The sequence below is a fragment of the Equus caballus genome, chromosome 16 (assembly GCF_041296265.1).
Source record: "Equus caballus isolate H_3958 breed thoroughbred chromosome 16, TB-T2T, whole genome shotgun sequence".
Lineage (NCBI taxonomy): Eukaryota > Metazoa > Chordata > Mammalia > Perissodactyla > Equidae > Equus > Equus caballus.
This window is the reverse complement of record NC_091699.1, coordinates 76,625,319-76,646,506: the sequence shown is the minus strand read 5'-3', so window position 1 is coordinate 76,646,506 and position 21,188 is coordinate 76,625,319. Positions and strand designations below refer to the sequence as shown.

Below are 21,188 nucleotides of genomic sequence, written 5' to 3'. Positions count from 1 at the left end.
TGCAGGTCCAGGGGTACAACTCAAGAAAGCAATCCTGTCAAAATAAAATTATTTGCACTCGCTAGGTTTCCAGTCCATCTCTTAACAAACCTAGTCAATCTTCCCCTTAGGAAAGAGAAGATACGCAGCAACAAACAATGTGTTAATATCAGTACTTCTTATCAAGGTAAAAAATGCCTCATAACTGGCATTCCTCTGGGCCTCCTTTCACAAAGGCATTACCTAAGACAAGGCAATGCATTTCCTACCAAAAAAAAAAAAAAAGAATAGAAAAGAAAAACTCAGCTAGAATCCAGAATCCTGAAGCCGCTGAGGTGGACAACCCCAATTTTATACTTTGGTAACACCAGTGACTCCTGAATTACAAGCCTGGGGCGAAGAACCCCAAGGGCTATTAAGATTCTTGAGAATGTTCTGGAATACCAGTTTTAGAGTCTTCATGGAACTCAAATCTCAGCACCACAGTAAATGAATTAGGGAAAAGAACCTAAGTCTAAAGAACTTTAACCAGGAGCAGATGCTTCTGTTCACACCAGGCTGCTTTATCATCCAGGATTCGTGACATCCACCCGCCCCCCCCAACATTTCCCTGACTTACATAGGCTCCCACAACATTAACAACAGGCACTTTAACAAAACATTGAGATGGTGTGCTTGGACCAATGCTATCCTAGTTTTAACCCTTGGTTAAAAAAAAACCTTTTCTATTCCCATGACTCCAGACCAACAAAAATATAACAGTCCTAATGGCATTTGAAACCCCCGTGGTAAACAGAACAGTTAGACTAAGTACTTGGGGATGGTTTTCATTACAATGTGCTAAAGAAATGAATCTTTTATTGTTCTTTTGTAAACACCCTGGAGAACCCAGGATGGTTTTCTGGAAGATGGAAAAGATTTGAGAGAGTTTCAGATCTCATGAAGATATGCGATCTCTTTGAGTAACAAATAGAGGTTTTTTGGGGGGGGGGGGGACGACTCTGCATTTATGACTGTTGGGAATTAAAGATTATTTTCAATGCCCAATAAACCTTATATTCAATACTCAACTTTTTATTTCCACTCCTTGCCTTCAATTTTATTTATTCCATATTAGCCCTGCATGGTCTCAAAGTTCTCTCCTAGTGGAATGAACCATAAATGAAGACAGCATGTCTGAATTCATGTATATGGCAGACTGTATTTTCCAAAGATGGCCACAACAATATTTCCCATCCCACATGGTCTGCTAGAACCTTGCCATTCCCCCATCAGGAGGCGGAGTCTATGTCCCTCTACTTGAACCAGTATGGGCCTCCACTAACAAGTGAGGTGAAAAGGATGCTATGGGACTTTTGAGGCCTGGTCATAGTAATTCCATAAACTTCCATCTTGTTTTCTCAGGATGCTTGTTTTAAGAACCTAGCCATCATGTTTTGAGGAGGACCAAGCAGTCTGTGGAGAGGAGTGTAGCCTGCAACAACTTGCCATCCATCTGAGTGCGCCATGTTGAAAGTTGATCCACCAGTCACTGACACGCCACCCCAGGTGATACCAGGTGGAGCAGAGATTAGCTGCTTCTGCCAAGTCCTGCCCAGGGTGGAGAAGTGTGAGCAAAATAAACGACTATTGTTGTTGTAAACCACTATGTTTTGGAGTGGTTTGTTCCCCAGCAATAGACATCCTCTTAAAAAACAGAAATCCTCACTAATTCACACCCATGGGAAGATACCAGACTTCAGCAATTTCTTAAAGTGAAATCCACGATCCTCTATAAAGGATGCAGATAGCAGCACTCTCAATGAAGCAGAATGTAAATAAGGATAACACAAATACTTCCAAGGAGTGGGCCTTTAGGGACTTGCTTTAATAAAGAGGTAAGAGCAGTTTGTAATGAGTCTCTGAGTTTGTGATGACGCACCCGAACTGCTGGAACAAGCGGGTGCCTGAGGTAAGCCCTGAGCCTGCAGAGTGCCTTCCTTACATTATTAATTGGCTGAGCAAACCTGTTGGCAAATGTAGGCTCAGTCCTTGTTTATCTCAAGTTACAACTGTGCAGAACATGAATTAATGATGATGTCTTACTATTCAAGAGCAACACAGGATGATGCTCACATTCCCAGGCACCGTCAGAGTCAGAAAGGGATGCAGAGATTCCTGTGCTTGAGACTTCCAAAAAAGTCCATCGGTATTATTCCTAAGCCGTCATCAAGAGAATCTTCCGCCGCCCTCTGGGGGGTGTCTCAGAAGTTAGAGTAGCAACCGCCTCTCTCATCCAAAATGGGAAGTCAGTGAAATAAAGTTTCCACACCAACTAAACGATGAAGAGTTCCATCAAAAACTAACTTTACTTCTACCAGGAATATATTTAAACATTTTCTTTTAAAGTTTTTCCATCTCCTCAGGTATTTTCCTTCTGACTTCTATTCCCCGTATCCTCCACATCCCAACCTTTTTCTCTCTGAAGAAGCTTTCTTTACAGAAACGTCGTTGACTGCCTTCTGCTCAGTAACATCCTTATCACCCCACCAATAACATCCTTACTACCCCCACCAACAACATCCCTATCACTGCCACCAAGAACATCCCTACTTAGAGAAAATGTGGTATATGTATACAATGGACTATTATTCAACTATTAAAAAGGAGGAAATCCTGCCATTTGCAACCACATGGATGGACCTTGAGGGGATTATGCTAAGTGAGACAACTCAGACAGAAAAAGACAAATACTGGATGATCTCACTTACAAGCAGAATCTAAAAAAGTCAAACTCATAGAAACAGATTAGAATGGTGGTTACCAGGGGCTAAAGGGGTAGGGACATAGGGAGATGTTGGTCAGAGGGTAGAAATCTCCAGTTAAAAGATGAATACATTCCAGGAACGTAATGTACACCATGGTGATTACAGTTAACAATACTGTATGTATTGTATAATTGAAATTTGATAAGAGAGTAGATGTTAATATTCTCACAACAACAAAAAAGATAACAATAGATGTGTTAACTAAACTTAAGGTGGTAATCACTTCACAATTTATAGGTACATCGAATCATCATGTTGTATACCTTAAAGCTACGTGATGCTATTTGTCAATTATATCTCAATAAAGCTGGGAAAAAAAATAAGATCCCTGCTATATAAAATCCCTATCACCCCAAACAATAACATCCCCACTACCCATCCTCCCCAGCCACCTTCTCAAGACCTAGGAATTCTGCTACAAGGCTAATAGAATGAAGCTATAGATTGGGAAGTAATTAATTCGATGGGAAACCTTAGTTTAATCTATTTTCTCTTATTACTTAGGCTAGATTTATAATAATCAATTATTAGAAGACTTGGGCCATTTGTCCACACATGCATATCTTGTGTTACTTCTACAGATTACAGCACCACCCACATAACGGTAATCAATCTTATTTTTCAGTCTCTCAAACCCTTAAGAACAGAAGTGATCCAACAAATGAATCACTTAAAGTTTAGTTTTCTTCACGACAGATGTTTTTCATTGGAGTGTCAGAAGGTAACGTTTACTTAAAAAATGTTTACCTTAAAAAAAGAAAAAAAAAACTTGTAAAAATAATAGCCCTTGTATTGAACTCCAATTACAGTTATTAGTTGAGGGTGGAGACAAAAATAGTTATCAATCAACAAACATTGACTTACTGGATGAAGAGCACAGGGAATAAGATGCGCCCGGCACAATTCACAAAATGAGGGCCTACGACACCAAAACTCAGCATGCCACCCTCATAAACCTGAATTAATCAAAGACACCTCTTTGATAATGAGGGATACACATAAAAGCCAGACTGATGACAGAATCAGAGTATTAGAGATTCTCAAGGAACAAAAGTCTCATTTTACAGAGAAGAAAACCAAGAATTCGAGAAAGCGATGTGCCCCGCCTAAGTGATTGCCAAGTGATGAATTAAGCAGCACGTTTCCTTTACTGGAATCAGGAGAAAATTCTGGAATTGGTCTTTTCAAGTTCCAGATTTCTCCATGAGGAGGCAAGTCAGTTTCAGTAACTGAAAACTTTGTGTCCCAGTGCTTCCCCTCCCTCCACTTCCCGGAAGCCATCTCCACACGGCTGACCCATCCTAATGGGACCCAGCTCTCCGAGTGGGAATTCTCCCAAAGGCAGAAGAGGGGAAAACCTTACATGGGTTGTAATGCTGTCAAACTGGCTCTCAAAACCCTCAGGGAAGATTCCACGTAATCTCAAGCAATAAAAGTGAAACCTTCCAGTTTGGGGGGAAAATACGGCAGGCAGTCTAACTGCCTTCCGGGATAAATTCCAGGACCAACTGCCACAAGGTTAGTCCAAATTCCCACACACTCATTATCTGTGCTGGATCCCAGACAAATCCGGCAGACAGGAGGTCTCACCGAGTGAGGATGTTCAGCACCTCTGAACAACGCAGATGGGAAAGTTCAACCTGCGTGTAAACCCGTTAACTACCACATGTGTTCACTGACAGCGCATAATTAGCACTCAAAACATGTGCCATCTCATATATATCTATATGCATGCATGCCACTTTAGAAACTTTCCCAGTGATAACAGCAAATTCCATATTTGTAAACGTGTCTGCTGGGAAGTATGAAGTAGAAATGGTGACAGATAACCACCCTCCTAAGTCACTTCCAAGGAGGACTTACGCAACAGGTTTCAACCACCCCAAACGCTGAAAAAGGCTACTTGCAAGTTGCAGGAAAAAATTAAAAGTATGAATGTCCATCTATTTTATCTCCATTGCATGACCTCTGAAAGCATCTGCTCCCATATGATTCTGAGAGCTTTCAAGCCTTGGAAATTCCTGGGCTCTCGCTCTTTCATTCCATAAATATTCATTGAGCGTCGACTATATGACCTACATTCTTCTCGCCATGGAAAAAAGAGACAACAAACAATAAACATAATAAGTGAAAAGAGTAAAGCATCTTAGGAAGTGAAAAGAGCTGGAGATAAAAGAGAAAAAAGAAGCGAGAATGACTAGGATGGGGAGCGGCATGGAATAAGGAGCTCTTTTAAACATGATGGGCAGGGTGGGCGGGCGCATGGAGAAGGGGAACTTGAGCAGAGATAGGAAGGAAGTGAAGGAGTTAGTCAAGCGGGTATCTTGGGGAAGAAGGTCCATAAAAGTTGTCTCCCCTGTAAGAGTCAGACCAATATTCAATACCCACAACATGATAACCCCATTCACAGTCGGCGGAAAGGGGAAATACACAGTCCATATACACTACATCTCCTGGATAGATCCTGGGTTTACTCCCCAAATGTTACTTCTCAGAAAAGAGGGAATTACTTTATACATTTACGAACTTTTACAAAGTCTCTCACAATACAGGGACGCTGGGTCACTATTTTGCACAACAAAGCGCTCACTAGGGAAAACAGGTTCATCAAGGCTGGTTTGGGACCTTTATTAAAGTCATCTGACGGACTTAGCTTTTTTTTTAAATGAGGGAAATGTATTTAACAAAAACTTAAAATAACTCCTATAGCATGAAACAAAATTTTGGGTGCTATAGTAAGCAGGCTTCCCAAAGACCACCTTTAAAGAGGAATGCAGGAATTCTATACATGATGAAAAGGAACAAATTACTGGGACATGGATGAATCTTACAGAGTGTGGAGCAATAGATGCCATTTATAAAAGACTCCACTGATTGATATAAAGTTCAAAACCAGGCGAAGCTAACCTTTGGCGTTAGAAACTAGACGGAGGCTACCGGTGGGGCGGGCAGAGGGGGAAGTGATGGGAGAGGCCCCAGGCAGGGCTTTGAGCTGTTCTATTTCTGGATCTGGGTCCTGGTTACCAGGTGCATTCATTTTGTGCAAACTCACCGAGCTGTGCACTTCAGATTTATGCGCTCTCCTGTATTTATGTTGTCTTTAATAAAAAGAGACTTTTCCCTTTTTTAAGAGCAATGCAGAGTAAGTGGTTGCATTAAGGAGATTTCTTCTTTACATAGGAGCTGGATAGGAAAAAATGGCTATCCTAATATTACACGAATGAGCACTTAGGACTTGGGATAGAGTCTCTAGCGAGAACATCATTCATAAATTTTAAAAGTGCCGAATTCCAAACAATTTGGATGCATGTAAATAGGATGAGTTTGAAACCTGTGTTAGATGCTCCTAAAAGTCACTCTGGTGATGATAGAGACACCGAAGCAAAGATGCATGGAAAGTGTAAGAATAAAATTGCTTCGTGAGATGAAAACCTGGGAGACAAAACACTATTTCCAAATTTGCATATTTTTATATAATTTAAAATATGTATATACAAATTAATTAATGATTAATTTTACAAACAAAAATTTAATTATTTTAAATATATACTTTTTGGATGTTTTCATGAGGAAAATTTTCTTCGGTTGTTTAATAAATGCTATACACGGCTCCTTGTTCCTTGTGGCTGTCAAGACTCATTATCACAAATATTTTGTGTCAACTGAGAAAACATGGAAAACTGAAAACTATTTAAATCAAAGAGTCCTACAGAACTATGCTGTCCAAGACAGTAGCCACTAGCCACAGGTGACAACCAAGGACTTATAATGTGGCTAATGTGACCAACGAGCTGAATTTTAACTTTATTGAATTTTAATTAATTTAAACTTAAATTTAAAAACCGAAGCAGTATGAAATATTTTTCTGTTAAACATAACTTTATTTTGTAGGACATTTCACTTTCATTATTGAAGATTTAGTGTCCAAATTGAGATGTGATACAAGTATAAAATATACATCTGATATCTAAGATTCACTTTGTTAAAAAAAGTACATGAAAGATTTCATGACATATTAAAAAACATATTTTGGATGTATTGGGTTAAATAAAATGTATTACTAGGGGCCAGCCCCGCAGCCAAGTGGCTAAGTTCATGCTCTCCGCTTCAGTGGCTCAGGGTTTTGCTGGTTCGGATCCTGGGCGCAGTGGACATGACACCGCTCACTGGGCCACGCTGAGGCGGCGTCCCACGTGCCACAACTAGAAGGTCCTACAACTGAAATATACAACTATGTACTGGGGCGGGGATTTGGAGAGAAGAAGGAAAAAAAAAAAAGATTGGCAACAGATGTTAACTCAGGTGCCAATCTTCAAAAAAACAAAAACGTATTACTAAAATTAATTTCACCATTGTTTTGACTTTTTTAATATGGCTACTGATTTTTTAATTAAAAAATTAATTTACTAAAATTTTAAATTATATAAGTGGCTCAAATTATATTCTATTGGACACTACTGCTAAGGAATAAAATGTCACTTTTGACTAGTGACTACAGGCAAGAGATAAAAGAATGAGAAACCAAAGCTAAAAAAACCAATATATTTAAAGATCTGATTAATAACTGTGGCACAAGAAATCCAGGGGTTGGGGTGAGGGAACAAAGTAGAAAAGGGGAAAAAAGTCCAAGAAGCCAGTACTTCTTTTAAGACTCTGGTCAGATAAGCTGGAACCCAGCAACAGGAGACCAAATGCTATCTACGATTCCACAGCTGTCAACAAATCCAGCGACTTCGTTTTTGCTGACTATGTGTTAGAAGATTGCTATGTCTGTTACTAAAGAAGCAAGAAAAATGACAGAGGCGCCAAGCACATGTCTTTCTGGGGTGACAAAAGAGAGGAGAGAGTTTTAAGTTGCCTTGCTCCAAATCTCTCCTCCATCAGAAGACTGGGTGAGGATTAGGAAACAGTTACACCAAGTGTCTGGGTAGAAACGCTTGTTTTAACCAAACCAAGAAAATACAATACAGTACTTGACTGATGTGAGCTTACAGCAATTCTGTGCAGTTGGAGACAATCAGTATTAGGAACCCATTGTAAAAAGAGAGGAGACTGACACTGCCATCCACTGACTAGCTGTGATCGTCCGTGGTAGCTAAGTGGTCAGTGAGTTGTTGACTGGGCACATTTTCCACAGATGCTCCATGATATAAATAGGTATTTGGGGAGGAGGTGATGGGGAAAGTTCTAAATCTATATTTGAGAAATGCCGAGTTAAGCTAAGTAAGCGGGTTTCTTACTGCAGACATTTTCAGAGCCTTGATTCTTCTAAGGAGCATCATGACCCTCCCAGAGGGCTTACCACATGCATGTTTCCCAAACATATTGGATGACAGAACCTTTGTTTTCCAAGGAGCGCTGCAGGAAGGGCACACGCCAAGAAGTGTTGGCTTAGAAGGAAGACACTCCAGATCTTCAGCTCTGTTGGTTTCACCCTCAGCCAATAAGGAACATTACTGTCTGCTATAAGCATGGTTCAGAGGCAACGGGAGCAGCTTGTCCATCACCACACTCCTCCTGGGGCCTGTTTCAATCTCTGGAACAAGGGACATCTCTGGCACCCTAGGGACACAGCTATGTCCTTGAGAAGTAGACCCTTGTCCCTCACCTGCAGGAGCTTCCAGGCTGGCCTACAGCCAACCCAAACACCTAGCCCCAGGCAAAGTTATGTGAACCCTGACACCACCAGCCTCCTCCCAACATGCGGGATGGAGGAGATGATGCATGCTAAAAATTACAGAAATTGCAACGCTTTACATGGGCAAGTTCTAATCCCCTAAAATTTAGTAACTAGTAGTAGTAGTAAAGAGTAGTAAAATTTACTTTCTTAATAAAAAATCACATTAAGGAGAACCATGAAGATAATTCAGCAAGCCCATGGAAAGAAAGAATATCCTAATTTTAAAAGAGAAAAAGGAAAAACCCTCAGACCCATCCTAGGAATAACACAGGAGCACACGTGAGTTCTATGGGGAAGAGGGCAGTGGGTTTTAATTACAACCCAAAGACGTCTTGAATCAGGCCTTGTAAAATACATACTGGGAGGGGAGAGACCATCAAGACAGTGGCCACGAAGGGCGCCAACAACCTCACGGCCACACCACCAATGGCAATTTCTAATGTTTAGTCTTAGGGCCACCGACAGGGTTGACAACCCCTCCCTTGCTGAAGTACCCTTGGCCTCCATCACTGGCACTCGAGTTTCCCCGGGACCTCTCTAGCCACTTACTGTCCACCTCTCTTCTCTGCATGGCAGTCAATGCTGGAATCTCCTAGGGCTCAGTTCAAGGCCTCTCCCTCTGCACCCTCACTTCCTTCCTCAGCGACTTCAGCCATGACTAGGGTGTCAATTTTCACCTGCCAGCTGCTGTCTCCAGCCCAGACCGCTGCCCTGAGCTCCTGAGCCACAGAAGTGACAGCCAAAGGCCCCCCGTCACCCAGGGGCACCAGCCACATCAGCCTGGCCCCCTCCTCTCTGCTATGCCTTGTTAGCCAATCCGTAAATAATAGGGTGCTTTCCCCAGCTCCACAGTTCTTAAGTCTAGCCGCCTCTCCACATCTCCACTATGATGCTACGTAACATAAACTACGCTATAATCTCTTTCTACAGAGAGACTCCAACAGTTTCCTAACTGAAGCCACTCCTGCCCCCCAATGCAGTCTCCACCCTGCAGCCATCCTCATTCTTCCACAATGCAAATGTGGCATCATTCTCCAGCTCCTCCTTAAAATCCTCCAATGGCTTTCCATTGCATTTGGGATAAAGACCTAGATCCTGAGCCCGGCCTGTGGGCCCTGCGCATGTGAGCCCCAACTGACTCTCCAGCCTCATCATGCGGCTCTCATCCCTCCATCCTCTTCAGTCAAGTCACGATGGCCTCCTTCCTGTTCTTTGAACCAAACCCGCTCCCTCCCATCTCTCAGCCTTTGTCCAAGCTTTTCCCACCCCCACTACCTCCACTCTCCCTCACCTTTTACCCCTCAGATCTCAGTGCAAACACCACTTCTTAATGGACCACTCCTCCTCCCTCTGCCAGTCTGGGTCAGGGTCCCTTGCCAGGTTCTACTCCAGAGCACTTACCTATTTGGGATTATACCTCCATCAGGAGACTACCTGCTCCATGTCTGCGTCCTCAGCTAGACTGCAAGCTTCATGTGACCAGGGACACTACCCGTGCTGGCTCACTAAGGTATCCTCAGACACTACCACACAGGGGCCCTCAAAGATCTGTTCAAAGAAATATGAGTGAACCCTGGCCCGCTGGGACGGGGTCTTGGAGTCCTGCAGAGGAAGAAAATGAAGCACAGGAATTTGTCTCATTTTTAGGGAGTGATCAAGACAAACATGTGACCTCCTCCCTCCCCTCAGGCTCACACTAACTCCAGCTAACCTCCCCACACAGAACAGGAAGACTGCAGGTCAATGAAAACAGCAGGACAGAGGATCAAGGGAGGCTGCGGTGGGAGGGGAACTTTATAAGAAAACAGAGGCCTCCAGGCAGCAGCTCCCACGTTTTTCCTCCCCTGTGAACATCTAAGCCTGGAGATGTCCTCCTACCTCCTCCCCTGGCCTCAAAGGAAAGGGTGTCCAGTCCCACGTGCGCAGCTGATGCCACTCTGTGGGCTCCCCTCACCTGGACCTGCCTCCACCCTTTGTCACCTCTGACTTCTATTAACTATTAACTTTCCCCTCCCTACTGGTACCTCTCAGCTTTTAAAGATGCTCAAGTCTCCCATTTAAAACAAACAAACAAGACTTCCTTTTACCTGTGCCCTGTCTTAGCCACCACTCTCTCTCTCTTCTTTTAAATTTATTTACTCCTAACCCCATGGTAGGGAGGCCTCTGCCTGCTCCACCTCTTGACATCTCCTCCTGCAGGATTTATCAGAGGCCTTCAGTGGCCAAACCCAATGGGCCACCCACCCAGTGGGTTCCAACTTGACCTCTTTCCTGCTTTACTATTCTCTAGTCTCTTCCCTTGGATTCTGTAACATCATGCTCTTCCCTTTCTCCCCCTGCTTCATAAAAGTCCTTTCTTTTTCTCCTTCTCTGGGTCCTCCCCAGAGCTCTGGCCACAGTGCTCTCTTCTGTGCCCTCTGCAAGCACGAGTGAGTTCATCCTGTGGCGTGGCTTTGTCACTTCAACCAGTGGCTACTCATACTGTTGTCCTTGGGCCACTGCTGGTCCACAAACTTTTGGTTACTAGTCCAGGACAAGACAGGTACAAAAAGTTAGAGTGAGCATTTAGACACTTTTCTAGTTAGTCAACGTTGCCACCATGTTTTTATTGTATTTTACAAAAGTGTCAGTCCATAATGGATTGAGAAAAAATCGAAACAAACAAACAAAACCAGTCCTTCACCATAGATAATTCGAGAAACACTGGTTTAGATCTTGCGGTTTTTTAATTGATCTATCTGTTTACATTGAAAAACCAAGAGACTTCACAATAAGAAAATAAAAACATTATCAACTTCTCCAAAACAAAGGAAATCAACCAAACTAGATAAGATCTTGTGATACTGAATCAGTATTTCCACGAGGCAATAATGAGCTCATGCTAAGTGGTGGCTGCCCCCTTGAGATGAGCATGTGCCACCCAATGATCACCTCAACCACTTCCTCACCGTCATTACCTGCCTGGGCCCTGTGGGCCTCTGACTCTGCACCTCCGACAACTACATCTCCATACCTAGCTTCCTCCTAAGTTCCAGTCCAACAACCACACCTGCCTTCTGGAAGGTTCCCTTGAGTGTCCCACTGGTCCCTCAGCCCCAACATGTCCATCACCAATCTCATCACCTCTTTGGCCCAAACGGCCCTCTTGCTGTCTCTTCTCATCCTCTCAAATGATCCCACCTCAACCTCCAGTCACCTGTGTGTCATCTTAGGCTCCTCTCTCCCCTTCGATGACCCAGAGTCTTAATGATTCTTCCTCTGCATTTCTCTTTTAATTCATTCATTCACAAATATTTATTAAGTTGTGGAGACACGACAACGAACAGGACACCCCTGTGCCCAGCAGTGCCTCACTTCTCACCCTCAGCCTTTTCTCTGCCAGCCCCTGTTCACTTTCTTCCACAGTGAGGGCATGCTCATCACTGGAATTAAACACCATTTTGCTTTCAACTACCGCCCCTCCCCCAGACCCCCCGTTAGATTGGACTTTTTAAAAATGTCATAATTCTCTTGGTTTGGGGGTAGGTGGGGTGCAGTGAGGAAAGGGAAGCCTTTTAAACATAATTTTCCTTTCACTCTGAATCGGTGTCTTGCTCTAATTAAAATTAGACTCTCTGCACTGCACTTGTGGAAATGAGGCCCTGAACACTCAACAATCAGCCAGAGAGTAAATGATGAGTCATTTATATACCACAGGCAAAGTTTCCTAATCCTGGGGATTTGGGATATTCTGTTTCATTAAGAGGAGCCACTGAGATTTTAACACCTGTCGGCTTCCTTTCTTCAGGTCGAGATGTGAGCAGCAACATTTGGTTTTCTGAAGGGCAGCACATCTCCTTGAATCCAGGCCACTGAGTTTCTGACCATGTGTTGTCCCCCTACAGGACAAGGCAGGGGTCTGCCTCGCCTTCCCTCAAGTGTCTTCATGCTAGAGGCTCTGTGGTCCAGTGAGGACAAACCTAGTCCTAAGCAGGTTGTGCAGATCAGTGCCGCTCCCCCATCATGAAACGGAGTGAGTCTAAGGAACAGGGCCCAGAGCTGAGGGCCTGAGGGCAAAGACCGGGAGTCCTGCCTGGACCATGGCAGGGGGATGGCTCCCCACTGTGGGCAATGAGGCCTAGAACCCCAGCCCCCACTGCGAGGAGGCCTTGTGGGTCTCCAAAATCTGGCCCCATGGACCAAACACGGTTACACCCATCTGCCTCACATGCCCAACATCGCCTTCTGGCTCAGACAGCCCCACTCTCAGCCCCTGAGGACTATGCAGAAAAGGCAGCATGGCCCAGTGGTCACAAATGTGACCTTTGGGTCAAGTAGGCTTGGGTCAATCCCAGTGCTGCCTTTCACAGGTGTAACTTTGGGCAAACTACATAGCTTCTTGGTGCCTCAGTTTCTTCACCTGTAAAACAGGGATAAGCCTTCAGAGGGGTGAGATGAGGGTTAAGGGTACAGAGCATGTACAGGCTTTAGCACAGGGTCTAAGCAGCACACATTTACTGCCCCTGTGGAGGAAAATCCCATTTAAAATTCAAATAAACATGCATGTACATAAATATAGGCAGCACATAATACAGCCAGGAAGACAAATCTTTTTTTTTTTTTTTTTTTTTTTCCGTATTCCTGTTCCAGGGAAATTTCTGCCCCTGGACCTGGGGCTCCAGGCCATTTCCTGCGTCTTTTTAGTAAATCCCACCTGAGTCACCTGAGCTGGCCTGAGTAGGGCTCTGTTCCAGGTAATCAAAAGAGCCCTGCCCAGAACAGGCTTCCTCCTCCCTTTGTCCATCCTACACTCCAGCCAAACAGGACTTGACCCTTTCTTAGCCTCGAGCCTTTGTTCCATGTGCCTGACCTCACCAGGAAAAGCAGTGTCCACCTCGACCCTCCATCTCCACAAGCATCCATCCCTCACTCTTGAGAGCCCTCATTGCTACATACCTCTCCAAAACACTCCTCCTCGGGCCACCAGGCCATGGAACCCTCCGGCTCCTCCTGTTGCCCCCCGCTGGTGCCTCCCCATGCAAGGACCAGCTGCTGCCATCATTTAGCAGTCCCAGCCCCTGGGCCAAGCCCTCGTCCCCTCTGAGCTTAGTTTCCTTCTGTCTAGAAGGGAGACACCATTGCCAGCCGGGCGTGTTGAATGGAATTATTGTGAAGAACAAACCAGAAAATGTGTGCAGTGACTCTGAAAACTTTCCAACACACGAGCACTTTCCCAAGAAACTCAAAGAACGTAAAGTAATTTCAAGATGAACATGTAGGCCCTTCATTCTATACCACTCTGCTTCTTTACAATCCTCTGGGAATGCTGAAGTATAGGAAATCCAAAGGGCTCCCACAAATCCACCAGCCATGGAAGACGGGCTCCAGAAGTACCTGGCGGTCGAACCTTTGTCTCAAAGGAACAGAGACGCACCGTCACTCTCTCACCACCTTGCAACTCTTCATCTCTCGAGCATTTGGTTCTAGGACTTGGAAAACGTATTCTCTCCAGGTCTGCCCATAAATATGCATTTTACATGTTCCGTGGTCCATCATAAATAATTTACATACAGGGCTGGCTGGCTGGAGCACAGCAGGATCCAAGAGGGAAAAGAAAAGGCAGTAGCCAGATTTAATGTGACTGGTGCAAGTGCTCAGAGAATCACTGACCACATGGGAAGGAACAGAGTCTTCTCTACACAACTTCCTTCACCCTCCGTGCAAAACCATGATGGAGAGGCACTGTGAGTTACGGCCTCTTCAGCTAATTGTACGTGACAGATACAAATGACTTTATTTTTCCTAATTGTGGAAAATAATGAAATCTCCTTTCCCTCCTTCTATCCGTGTCCTCTATCCAAAGGTTCCACTAATTTAAAACATTTGGTGGAAAAACCATACTGGGACGTTGTTCTTAAGAACGAAAATTCTACATCACTTTGAGTTTAATTCTCATATGCAGAGAAGAATGTAAGCTTATCCTGCATGATGGCACAATGACAAAACGAGTTAATTACCATCTCATCGCAAGACGGATCTACTTGTCACAGGAACGGGAGCCATTATTTCACACAGAACAATGGCCCAGATAAAAAGTAATGACTATACGCTGTAGCAGCCAGCGACACAGCTTCATCTCGGCCTAAGTGAATGGCAATTAACAAGTGTCACCACTATATATATAAATAGGGACCAAGCTATTCATTAAATATTTACTGAAAGAATACAAATGGTTTTTAGTATATTTCTTCCCAGGAGGCTCCTGTGATCTTCTACCTGCGTGATGACAGAAAAATTTACACATGTGTAAAATTCTGCCGTCAGCTGGAATAGCTGTTGACCCTGCAGAGAGGCATCTGGTTCCCCTCTGCTCTCTGCACAGAGAGGTAGTGTTTTCTCCAGAAATTAAGTCCAACAACAGAAAAGAGGAGCAGAGGGAAGAGGGCCCAGGCCCATCGTTTTGTCCCTCTTTCCCTGGTTCTCATGGCCACTGGCCTAGAAACTAAAGCTGCAGCCAGCACTGACAGCCAGAAATGCCGGATCCTTCCAGGTCCAGCCACAGACAAACAGTGTGGCGACAAAGGGTGGGGCAACCCCAACACACCTGGGTTCTCCAGAGCGGGGAACTCTCCTTCCACCCTGCTGACCGTGACCGTCAACCGCCTCTCTGCTGAGAGGAACAGAAGTGAGAGACTCTGGGATGCACATTTGGAGACAAGCTCCAGGTCAGAAATCTCAGGGCCGCCCCAGTGCGCAAGCCTGTCTGGACCCAGTGATTTTTATTTGAAAACCAGGGGAATGGCAGGGGCAAGATGGCACAGTGGGCTCTAAAGTGTATAATTTTCAAAATGTTAAGAACAGAATTCTTATACAAATATAGAATAAGCGGGTGTCGATGACTGATTTAACTAATTACTGAACAAAACATCAGATCCTGATGTGTACACACACATATCATCAGTAGGAGGGATAAGAGTAAAAGTTAAATACAAAACTGGCTTTCTAACTCTGGGGTTATCCCTTCTGCTGAACAGATGTCCACCCGCACTTCAGGCACTACAGACACAGAGCATCTCAGCACCCAGTCACTAACCAGGCCTTTGTTCCTTAAGATCTGATAGGGGCACAATGCAATGGGTCAGTCATGCAATGGTCTGGTTAAGACAAAAGCACCAATCACATGTTTTATTTAAAAGAGCACATTTAACAGTATGGGCAGAGCTTCATGCCCTCATCTTACCCACTTACTGTTCAAATATTCCATGCATCTGAGTCTCAATTACAAAACCATTTCTGAAACTATTTTTTCCCCAGTACTCAGATCATGGGGTAAATTCTACCTCTGCAATGTCCCTACCCAAGTTTATTAGAACATTTTATTTGCAACAATCCAGAGAAAATGACCCTCTTTCTACAGACACCTACGTGAGTCATAAAGACCTGTGTTCTCAGGCTTCTCCACGTGTGAACAAAACTACTTTCTCCTATTTCTTAAGTAATGATGTAAATTCTAACAGAGTAGAGAGAGTCTCCATCCCTCTAGTAAAGTTACCAGAAGAAATTCTGACCTAAGAGGTCATCGATCCCTAGGCTGTAGGTCTTGGCTCCCAGCATCCTTGAGTGGCTATTCCCAGGGCCCCGAAGAGCCCGGACACTCAACAATTGTTGAAGGGAGGGAGGCAGGAAGGAAACCAAAAACGAGTCATTGGGTGTTTCAAGGGGCAATCTATTTCATTCTTCTGCAGAATTCTTCATGACAGCCTCCCACTGCTTTTACAGCTGAGTCCTGGCCCTTCTCCCATCCCTCACCCTCCCCTTTTTTGCTGAAGCTCCTGTGATCTTTTGATTCCCCGCTCCCTCCTGCTTCAGGCCCTCACACATGCTGCTCCCTGTGTTTGGAGGCGCCCCAGCCTGCCCCAGGCAGCCCCATCACCAGATAACTCTCCCTCATCCTTCCCGTCTCAGCCCAAGGTACCTCCCTGATGCCCAGAACACATGGTCCACTTGCTTCTCAACTCCCCAGCTTTCCTCCTGGTAATGCTCATCACACTCGGTCAGGGTCTGCCTTCTGGTTGTGAGGACACGAAGGCAGGGACTGCATGTATTTTGTTCTCTGTATCCAAGCACCTATGTAGTACTATTTCTGGCCCAAAGTTGACAGCCCAAAGTTGATGATATTTATTAATGAATTCATTAATTGACTGACTGGGCCTCAAACATCATAATCACCTCTACAAGATGGGGAATTGTCAGTTATTTTGGAAGACTGGGTAGGGGAGAACAAGATAAGCATTAAGCAATGAACTTAGCCCCAGTGTGGGCAAGGACATTCCTTCTGCAGTAAATGTCATCATACTGAAACCCAAGTGGACCCTGCAATTAAGTAGGAAACCTCATATGCCATGAAGAGAAGTTCAAAACCAGACACATTTCTGGGCAAAGAATGAATCCCCTGCAGCTAGGAAATTTTTCCTGGTACAACTGCATGCCAGTGGCCACAGGACTCTGGCCTGCTCCCACACCAGGAAAGGAAGGGGGTTCACGGCAACAAAGACCCACAGGATGAGTGGAAGGTGCGATGTGGGTGCTCACACCATCTTCAGGGCTTGAGAGGAGTCCCGTCAGGGGGCCTGTCAGCTGTTAATGCCACTCCAGCCCTAAAAGACAGGGTTCAGGGTCCCACCATCCTGGGAGGGAGGGGGAATCCATCTTGTTCCAGAGTCACCTCCTGCCTGAGTGATGTGTGGGAGGGGCTGCCTTGCTGTGGGGCTGCCCAAAGGGCCACGGCAGAGGTGGCACTGGCTCCGCCCCGGGCTGTGGGGTGTGCCTTCCTTGCCCTAAGCCAGCCCCTCGCCTGTCGCCCAGGGGACTGCTCTGCAAATCTGTTCAATTGTATCCTGACTGCACGGCTCACCTTCTTAATAAACTCGGGGATGATTTTTTGGTCTGTCAGGTGGTCTAATGAGGAACAGCAATCTAATTCCAAGATGTAGCCTTCATTGTGGGGATCAGCTTTCTGAGACCTGAAGAGAGAGGAAAACACACACACACAGAGATCAAAATTTTGCACAGTGCAAAAAAAAAGAATCACTAGGTGTTTAACAAAACCCCAAATTCTTTCCTGAAAGTAAATGTCAAAAAGCACTGCTGAAAAATAATTTATGGTAAACAACTCAAATAATATAGAGAGATCTACATCATGGAAAGACCTCTAAGACATATCGTCAAGAAAAACACATCATTATAGAATGACAGGTTTACTGCAATGTGGTTTATATATGAAACAACAAACACACACACCCGCGCACACACAGCCCCACACACTTGGTTTATATCTTCCAGGGCATAGAAAAATAACTAGTAAGACACACAGCAAACCAATAACAGCAGTTAGCTCTGGGGGACGGAGAGGATCTGTGTGGGAACTGGGGACCCAGAGTGAGGGTGGTCACCAAAAGTACTTTAGCTGTATCTTCAACTTTTCTCCCTTTTTCTGAAGAGAATTTATTCATATATCACTTAGAAAATTAATAATTAATTTTTAGAAGACCGTTAAAGAGTTCAACCCCTACAGAGAGCAATCCGGCACAATCTATCAAAATTAAAGATGCATTAAGAAAAGAATATAAGGCAAGTGAAGTAGAAGTTCTGGGGAAGGAGTGGCAGGGAAGGGCTGTCCGCGGTAAACACCTTCAGTCTTCCGGCAGTCCAGCCAGAGGCGTCCGGCAAGCCCCCGCCACCTCCCCACACAGCTGGTGGGGCTGCTTCCCCATCTCCCCCCATATGGATATGCACGTGATGCAACACTGTGCACATTCCACAGAACCAGAGGCAAGTGGTCGCCAGAAGGACATTCCACCACTGCATGCCATTCCTTTGAGGGGCTCCTATATGACACTCAGTCAGGTCTGAGGAACTCCCTGATGCCATGTGGCTGTCAGGAATTGAAGATGATTCCCTGGCCCAGGCAGGCGTAAGGCAACAGGAAGTGAGATTATAGCCACGGGCCTACAGCACTTGCTCTCTCTTCACGGGGAGCAGGACTTAGAGACCAGGGCCCTGGGTTCTGTCCGGGGCTCACGCCACACGCACAGCCACTCTCCACTGGCTGAGGGGGTAAGCGGGGCCCTCCCAGTCCCCTAATGGGGAGCTCTACCAAAGAGGGTCCCCTGCCAGCCCCTGGGAGAGCAGGTGTGGCCAGAAAATTCTTCAAGTGGGTATTTTCACACTGAACTCCTGAGACACATATATCCCAGCAGAAAAACAGTTTCCAAATGTACTTTTGCTGTAACATTTTTAAAATGAATTTCTAAGATTCTTAGATATCATTAAAAGCAATTTATGCTACCATTAGCCATCTGGGTATGATTTACATGAAATTCAAAAGGGAAAAAACTTAAAGAGGATTTGGTTTTCCCCAGGTGTGCACCTGTGAGTGGGTAAGCAAACATCAATAGCATATTTTAATTTTATTTTTCCTTCTAACATAGCCTTTCAGGAGTAGGCACTGAGGCACACACTTTTGAAATGTAAAAGAATAAACTAATTCCAAACTGGTCAAACTGGAACATACTAATTGCAAAAGAATAAATCAATTCTGCACCCCAGCCTTCCTGCCTTAAAACTTCATCAGAGACTAGACTCAGGGTCTCATTTTTGCCCCACGTTCTCATCCTCCTCCCCAAACAAAAGACTTATTAAGAGGAACTACAGCAGAAGATTCCAGACTTTTGAAAGAGAAGACTTGGTCATGACATACTGTCACATGGATTGTGTGGGACCTCGAACAACAAAGCTAGGCACGGGAGGAGGAGAGTTCCAAGATGTGGAATCTCGGCTGCTCTGTCACCCGGAGACTAATGCAGACTGTAGAAGGCTATTCATAAATACCCATGGAGAGTTTCAGAAAGGAGGTTGAAAATGGTAAGCATTTTAAATAAGTCAACACTGTATTCACTCAGTAAAACACCCATAAAATGAATGGCGGGAAGAAGAGACCGTCTTTGAGCAACTCACAGCCCAGATGCATAAGGGGTTTTTACTACAGGATCTAATAAGTACCGTCTTTGGTTCTGGAACAAGAAGTTCTGTAAGAAGAACTTCACCTCATCAGATAATTAACTCAGTTATATCTGAACGAAACGGAACACAAAAGATCAACCGAAAGAGGTATTACAAATTTTCTAGATGACATACGAAAAATCACATCTCTGCCTCCGGCTGCTTGGAAAAGCAAATCCAGAGTATATTGGGGGAGGGGATGAGCAACTAACAGGTCTTCCCTTGCCTTTAGGAATGACCGCCACAATTTGAAATGAAAGGACTACAACAATGAAGAACAGCTGAAGGGGAGAGGAGGTGGCAAAACCCTGATTCCTCTGAGGCCAGAGGCTGGCTGCCTGAGCCTTGAAGTCAGCACTCTGTGAGGTGCTGGGCCCGAGCTGGGTGGAGGGCAAGGTCACGCAGAAACCCTCCCCCTGCCAACGACCCCATGAAAGTCAGCATCAAATCCACAAGCAAAGGCTGGTTATAGGGCGGCCAGAGGGAGTATCTGGGCTCCTCAGCACTAGGGGTGGGAGTACACGTGGTTCCCACGGTGAACACACCCTAAGGGGGCCCCCCCATGATCCCACCTCCTGGTGCTCACACCTTTGTACAATCCCTCCCCTTGAGTGGGAGTAGGACCTGTGACTTGCTTCTAATCAACAGAACATGACAAAGGGGATGGGATGTCAGCCCCCGTGATTACGTCACCCTGGAAGACTCCCTCTTAGCAGACTGGAGCTAGAGACTCCCCTGCTGGCTTTGAAGAAGTAAGCTGCCATGTTGTGAGAGTGCCACGTGGCCAGGAACTGTGGGCAGCCCCTGGCCAACAGTCAGCAAGAAACGGGAACCTCAGTCCTATAAGTGCAAGGAGATGAATTCTGCTGACAACCCAAGGGAGCGTGGAAGCCGATCTTTCCTCTGATGGAAGCAGATGGAGCCTCTGAGGAGACCAGAGACCCAGCCAACACCTACAATGCAGCCTGATGAGACGGAAGCAGAGAATCCAAGTGAGCAACAGAAACTGTGGGATAACAGATGTATGTTGTTTTGAGTCACTAAGTTTGTGGTAACTGATTACAGAGTGCAGAAAACTAATACAGTTGCTGAGGAGGGAGACATGGTAGCTTCAGGCTCAGAACAGGCTCACAAGATCCACTCAGACACCTGACAGCAGTCGACAGGTGATGGGTATCCTCTGTCTCTGAGGGCAAGGACCACCCTGGCACAGAGAAGCAGACATCCCCTAAAAGTGGCCCCAAAAGGCTGTGGCCTATCCCTCCCAGGGATCGCAGCATGTGGGAAGAGATATTCTACAGTTGATCAAGTGCTGAAGAAAAAAAGCCATTACACCGAAACTCTTGGCGAAACAGGCATTTGCCACTCTCCAATGGGGGAGGGGAAACACCATTTATGTTTCCCCATCGGCCACGTCTTTGTGTCATCCTGGAAAAGCATATGGGAAACCACCAAACTTTCCCTGGACTAAAGCCCAGATGGCTTCCACTTCTGACAAGGACAGAGACATCTGGGTTTAAACAATAAGAAAAGAGAGGGGCACAGAATGCATTTCTGGAGACGCAGGATTAACCACCAGCAAAAGCCTCCCTTATCTGGAAATGAACACTGCATACTCTGAGGTTAAACAAGGGCGCTCTGAGAAGAGTATTGCTAACAATGAAATACACTTCCCCATCTCC

The 21,188-nt window shown here is 45.1% G+C and overlaps 1 protein-coding gene across 6 annotated transcripts in view; it reads right to left on the bottom strand.

Moving 5' to 3' along the window:
- RFTN1 (raftlin, lipid raft linker 1) overlaps positions 1–21,188 on the bottom strand; it is a 198,120-nt gene that overhangs the window by 70,018 nt on the left and 106,914 nt on the right. For all 6 annotated transcript variants that reach the window (XM_005600912.4, XM_023620891.2, XM_070238110.1 and 3 more), the window contains exon 4: positions 17,360–17,468. In XM_005600912.4, coding sequence (XP_005600969.2) covers positions 17,360–17,468 — 109 coding nt within the window. The remainder of the gene's footprint in view (positions 1–17,359; positions 17,469–21,188) is intronic.